Raw genomic sequence first — 6,608 nt, forward strand, 5'->3', positions numbered from 1 at the left:
TTAAATATATAATAATAATTTTATAATACACATACCATAAACGCTAACGTGTCTAGATATAGAGGCCATAGATTAAGAGACCTATTCTTTAATTCTTAACGACTCTAACGATAATTATCGTTAAATTATCGTTGCGCGGCTTTTTTACGGTATACAAAATACGCAATAATATCGTTACAGTCATTGGAAGTTACAGAATAGGCTCCTAAGTCACTTATGAAAATCACGAACCAAAAACATGATTAGTTTAAATAGATCTAAATTAAGTGAGGTAATAAGTCAACAGAAACTAACACAAGTTGTTAAGCAGGATATTGTATACATATGATGTATTATATATGACGTATTATATGTAGATATTGATATTGATATTATAATAATATTGATATTGTATATTACTGTATATTCTAGCTGTGCAAATAAACAATATTTTTTACTACTGAAAAAAAGTTAGAATTTTTTCAGAGTTCGAAATTAATATCGCTCAAGAACATAGAATTTTAAGGTTTCATATACATAGCAGATTTTATGACTCACAAATTTCGATAGAAATATCCTGATTTAGATTGTAGATAGAAAATCAAAATGACTGGTCGTTATACATCTCTCAAGAAAATTGCATTCGCCCTCTATGAACTTCTTAAAAGTTGCAGAAATGATGAATACTAAATTCATTTCACGGCAATGATTTCAGTATCGAAGATAAAATTTTTCATAAGTTAATCGAAATAACAAGAAAATAAAGTATACATTTCCGAGAGAAGTTGTTGCAAGTTTAGTACTAATGGACATCAGATTAAAACAAAAAAATAAAATGATAACAATGACTAAGTCAAAAAAATAAAAAAAAAATTAAAACATTTGTAACATTATTTTTTGATGATCTGTTACTTATTTACTTTAGATATATAATTTATTCATTTATTTCAGTTGTATTTGTTTATTTTCTTATATTACATTATTTCTTGTTATTTACTATTTAAAAATTTAAACTATTTAAAAATTTTTAACATTATATTAATAAATATAAATGATTTTTAATATAAATACGGTGTTTTTATTTTTTAAGTAACTTATTACATTTAAAATTAGCACGTTTCCTCATCGAGCAAATTTGATTAATTAAAATTTTAAGCAGCCGCCATTATGCGCATCGTTTCCACTTATTACAGGGTGCGTCACCAAAATCCGAACAAATTTCAATTTAAATTTTCCGCTATATTCTGCCTCCGCCAGAGTTGTTGTTGATGTCCGAGAAAACCTGATGCTTCTAATAAACAGTCATATTTTCAAAATAGCCGATGTTGAAACTAAGTGCGGAATATAATCGAAGGCCTTCGCGCTGGGCGCTTAGCAACGGAAATAATTCAATTCTTTGGATACCTGAGATCAACTATTTATGACGTTGGCAAAATATACGGCTTTAGAACAGTCCAACGAAGATTCCAGTATACCAGTAAGGAAGAGTCACTCGAAAAAACGTACCGCGAGAACTCCCGCAATCGTTGAAAGGGTTCAAGGATGCTGATTTCGGATGATCCAGGACAAAAATTAGCATCGATTGAAGCGAGTCAACAATGTATCGAATTGCCGAGAAGAACCTTCGATACAAATCGTACACATTAAAAATACGACAGAGGTTGCTCTCTGAAGTTGCCAAGACAAGTCGCCTTGGTTTCCATTCTGGCCTCCCGACAGTTCAGATTTAAATCTCTTGTACTACTACGTATGAAGCGTAATTGAAAGAGTAACATAACCAAGTCCCGGTTATTCAATGTGACGTCATTAAGGACTATTATTGAGGCAGCATTCGTCGGCATGAACAGTGCTACATTACAGTGTCGTGCGAACGCTTCAGACCGAGAATAGAAGCCATTATTCAAGCTAATGAGAAATATATCGAATAATTGTTCTCTACAGGGATCCCCCAAGTGCTAAGTAAAAGGATTTTTTGTAATATTTACTTTTTCATTAAAAACATTTTAAAGAAATTGTTTGATTTGTCTAGATTTTGATGACCTGTATATTTCCACCATGAATTACCACTTAGGATTTACCACTTAGGATTCGAGACGTGTCGTGAAACTGCTCATTCCTGAGAAGAGATAGAGAGTCCTGCAGGCGCTGCTGAGTTTTTCCATCATCCTTTTCGAGACAGCTTCATTAGAATAATAGTCTGTCGCATATACTTTTGTGAGTAAGGTGGCACACTCGCTCCACACTCTTCAAGACGGGGCTGAGTAACAATAACTGTCAGATTATGCAGTAGACTCTATTCGGTTTCTGTCACCAATTTGCTGGCATAGCATGTCATTAAGCTTTGTCATATTTTTGATAGCAGTTTGCTGACATTATCTGATAGTACAAACTCTATGTACACGCACTGACAGGAATGATATCCCTCGACCGCTGCTGGCGCGCGCCAATGATCAATCGCACGCGTCGGCAGTCACCGAGGGACACCATTCTTGCCGATGTGTGTACCTTTCTACAATCAGAAATTGTTAGTAGACTGCTCAAAATCTGTCTCTTCAGATTTGATTATCTGGATTCCGATAATTTTCTTGTTAGTAACACAAGAGAAGCCCGAATATCTCGTAGAATGGTTCAAATTGCTCAAAATGAATTCCATGAGGAAGCTGAAGGATTATTATGTACATGTATGCCCTTAGAATAACAAATTAGCTTTCGGGCACTGTAAGTAGCTACTTAAAAAGTACTGAACCGAAAACTTATTGAACGCATTTCTCTCTTTGTTTTTTGTATTTTCTTCAACTTTGTGTAGATTGAGAAAAAAGACGATTGAGAAAAAAATATTTGACCAATCGACTTTTTATAGAACTCATTAATTTACAACTCATTAATTTACTAATAGTTAACTGCAATGAATTTAAACAATTAAATAAAAATCAATATTAACAATTTTTTGCATAAAGAAACAGCTGCTATCTAGTGAAAATTTTAACATTTTTTTCAAAATCTTACAAAATTTATATATAAACTCTTTTAATTTTTTAGATTTATTTAAAATGAAATTCTATAAAAATTGAAAATAAAAATTGAATATTTCTTAATTTTTTGTTTTCAGTAAGAATTACAACCGTTATACGATGTACACAAAATCATAACGTGGCGAGGCATCAAACTAAATGTTTATATTTTTATTATTTGTAATACTTTTTTTCGCATAAAAATTTGTACAATAGTTATATTAAAATGTGCAAAATTTTTTAAACAATAAATATTAATCTTCCTTTTGAAAAAAAATTACGAAGAATCACCATTTTTTCGGTCTTAGTACAGGAGACCTCCCCCACTCCTTATTCCCGCAAACACAAAAAGTGTAGTAAATCTTAAACCTTAAGAAATTGATCAATCACAATAAAATGTCGAGAAAAATAATCGAATATGATTGAACGTCAATTCCTTAAAGTTTAAAAAAACTTACTATTCTATTATGTTCGCAGAGTAATCAGATTCAATAACATTTGTAGTTATGAAACTGATGATTCATATCTATTCCTGTGAAGAATAGAATGACTATAAGAAAAAAAATCGCAGTATCTTCTTTTCTCATACTTATATTCTATACCTATTACATGCACATGTCAAGATTAAATAATAATAACAAAATTGACAATCTTTTGCACAAATATTTTATTAAGAAAGTTTATCATCATCTTCTTAACGATCTTCTTAGAGCGATGTAAATCCGTTGTCGTTTTTATGTACAATCATTCTCCAGTCATCATCTCCATAAATTCTATAGATTAAATTTAGTTTTGAATAAAAGATAAATTAATAATTACATTTCAATAATAGTTTATATAATTGTATATGTCCACGGTGCTCGGAAAATCGCCCGCAATACATCGAGAAGTGATTTGGAATCCAAAAAGAAGGAAAGAAAGCTAAACATGAGTAAACATGAGTCTGGAAATAAATCGTTTCTGAGTTATAACTTTTATGTTAAAAAAATATAATTCATTTTTCACAATCACAATTTATTTTATATTATTTTATATTATGTATAAATGTAGTTATTTTGTTTTAACATAAATAACTACATTTCGAACTATTTTGGCATTACCCAGAATGCATGAGAGGCATAGTCCTCTTGGCATTCCTCTTTTTAAAATTTTTTTATTTTTAATTTTCTTTACTAGAAGTGTATCCTACGTAAAATAATCTGAAATGTAGTTATTTATATTAAAACATTGAAATAAATTATGATTGTGATTATGAAAATAAATTACAATTTTTATAACATAAAAGCAACGATTATAACTTAGAAACGGCGGTTTCAAACCTATATTTATGTAGTTTTTTTTCTTTTTTTTTGAGTCCCGAATCACTTCGAAGTATTGCAGACGATTTTCTGCATATCCTATATAACACACGAGCACGCACATATTGGATGTTTAAAATAAAGCATTTTTACTTTTATCTCGGAAACACGGCATTATTGAAAAAAATTGTTCAGACAAAAGTTGTAGAATTCAAAAAGGCCTATTTACTGGACTGATTTATTAGTTTGATCTTGGATAGCATCACCAAGGTTAGATCAAAGTCACATCGATTTTTTTAAATAAAACACCCTATTTTTTTTCCAGAATCTAATAAATGATGTCCAGAGATTTCCAAACGCTATAAAAAATATTTTTATTAAGTACTTTTTGAATTATGATGTTTGAAAGTTATAATATCGCCAGCATTAGCATTACCCAAGGTGTCCGACCAACTAAAATTTTTTGAATGTTGCTCAGGATTATGTTCTGGATATCATTTATCAAGATCAAAGCCATTGGAAATTATTCGTCTCGTTTTCATTTTTGCACTAAAAATTCATTTTTACGTAAAAATGAAAATAAAAGATACAATCTCCATAAGAGATAAAAATTTGTAATGCTTAAATAATTGGTAAAGGAAACACATGAATTGCTTATTTAAGAAATTATCCATTTTGTCCATATTTATTTTTTTAAAACAAGTGTGTATTTTTTTACACCAAAATAATATATATATGAATTATTGATTTTTTGATATCTCTTCATTAATAATTTTTATAAAATAATTAAAGGACTAATATTAGGTAATGAAATTATACAATTCTGAAAAAATTAGGGTTTGAAATCTTGAAATTTTGGAAGTATATCTACTTAAGAGAATCTGTAAATATTGAAAAATATCTCTCAAAACAAAAAAATCAGTTTCATTTAAAACATTTTTTGAAATAACGAATAATTTAGAAGATAATTACGTCCGCAACTTCAAATGGGACACACTGTATATGACATATTAATCATATTACTAATATTCTATATATACTTGTATATGGTATGATATATATTACATACATTAATATTATTTATTACATACTATCAAAATTATATATTACATACCATCAAAATCTACTGTACCGGAACCGTCTGTGTCAATCTCCGCGATTATTCCATCAAGATCGGAACTAGTAAGTTTGTCGTCGAGAGCCGCTAAAATCTCTTTCAATGTAGCTGTGGTAATGTATCCATTACCTTCACGATCGTACAATCGAAACGCTTCTTTTAGCTCCTCCTGCATTGCTTCCGCATCCTCCTCTTCAAGAAATCGACCGGCGATCTTACAAAAACCGTCAAAATTTACTTTACCAGAACCTTCAGGATCATTCTCTTCAATTAAAGTATTTAATTCGCCATCATCAAACAGTTGTCCCATTGTATTTAATATTGTTGAGATTTTCATAGTCTCGATGAAACCACTTTTCGTTGTATCGAACATTTGGAATGCCTTACGCATCACAGCTACTTTTTGATCATCTTCCTCCTATAAACGAAGTTTCGAATATATTAAGTTTATTTTTATTTATAATAAAAAAAGATTATAAATATTAACAGCTGAAAGTATATCTGAACCTTTTTATAATTTTTAAACTTTTTAAATTATTTTAAATATTATGTTATAATAATTTATTATAGTAATTTTCTATCCATCTGAAAAATAAGAACATTTTTGGAGTATTTTTAAATAATATGGAATTTATAGTTTTGTGCTACTTGAATGTTTAATTTTTAAATAAATTTTTTCACTTATACAAATTATTTCTCAGTTTATCTTTTCAGTCTTACCATGACAATTAATAAGAGAATTTTTACACCGTATTAGGCAAATCACTAGTGATGCACAAGAACGAACGCTGCCGGACTTGAAGAAAATTGATTCTTCCGTCCCAGTATAAAGACTTCTTGTCCGTATCTGCTAAAGCAGCTAGAAAGACGACGCATGCAAAAATAGAGCGGCGACGCCGACGAAAAATGAAATATGTTATAAGTGAATACCAGTCACGTTTATATAAAGGTCGTATAAATGCTATTATATCTCATGATTATCAATAAGTTTTGATGCAATTAACAGATTTTGTGATAATTGCATTCACCGAATAATGTTAGTATAAAGAGGCAACTCTCATTATATTCTTGCTGAAAATTTTTCTTCCTTCACATAATTTTTCTTTTGGGAATTCTTCACAGAATTTCTATGTAAATTTCATAATTTTCGAGAAAATTTCTAGGATTACACATATTAGTTACATATATTAGAATACTTTTCAG

General features: G+C 29.6%; 1 protein-coding gene across 1 annotated transcript; it reads right to left on the reverse strand.

Annotated features, from left to right (window-relative positions):
• Positions 1–3,563: 3,563 nt before the first annotated feature.
• Positions 3,564–6,247, reverse strand: LOC108686258 (troponin C). The gene is made up of 3 exons (XM_018191467.1): positions 6,126–6,247; positions 5,403–5,823; positions 3,564–3,763 (listed from the first exon to the last, which is right to left on the reverse strand). Exons 1-3 carry the CDS (start codon positions 6,126–6,128, stop codon positions 3,735–3,737), a joined length of 453 nt encoding a protein of 150 aa, XP_018046956.1. The 5' UTR covers positions 6,129–6,247; the 3' UTR covers positions 3,564–3,734.
• Positions 6,248–6,608: the final 361 nt, after the last annotated feature.

Source organism: Atta colombica, unplaced genomic scaffold (genome assembly GCF_001594045.1).
Source record: "Atta colombica isolate Treedump-2 unplaced genomic scaffold, Acol1.0 scaffold17, whole genome shotgun sequence".
Classification (NCBI taxonomy): domain Eukaryota; kingdom Metazoa; phylum Arthropoda; class Insecta; order Hymenoptera; family Formicidae; genus Atta; species Atta colombica.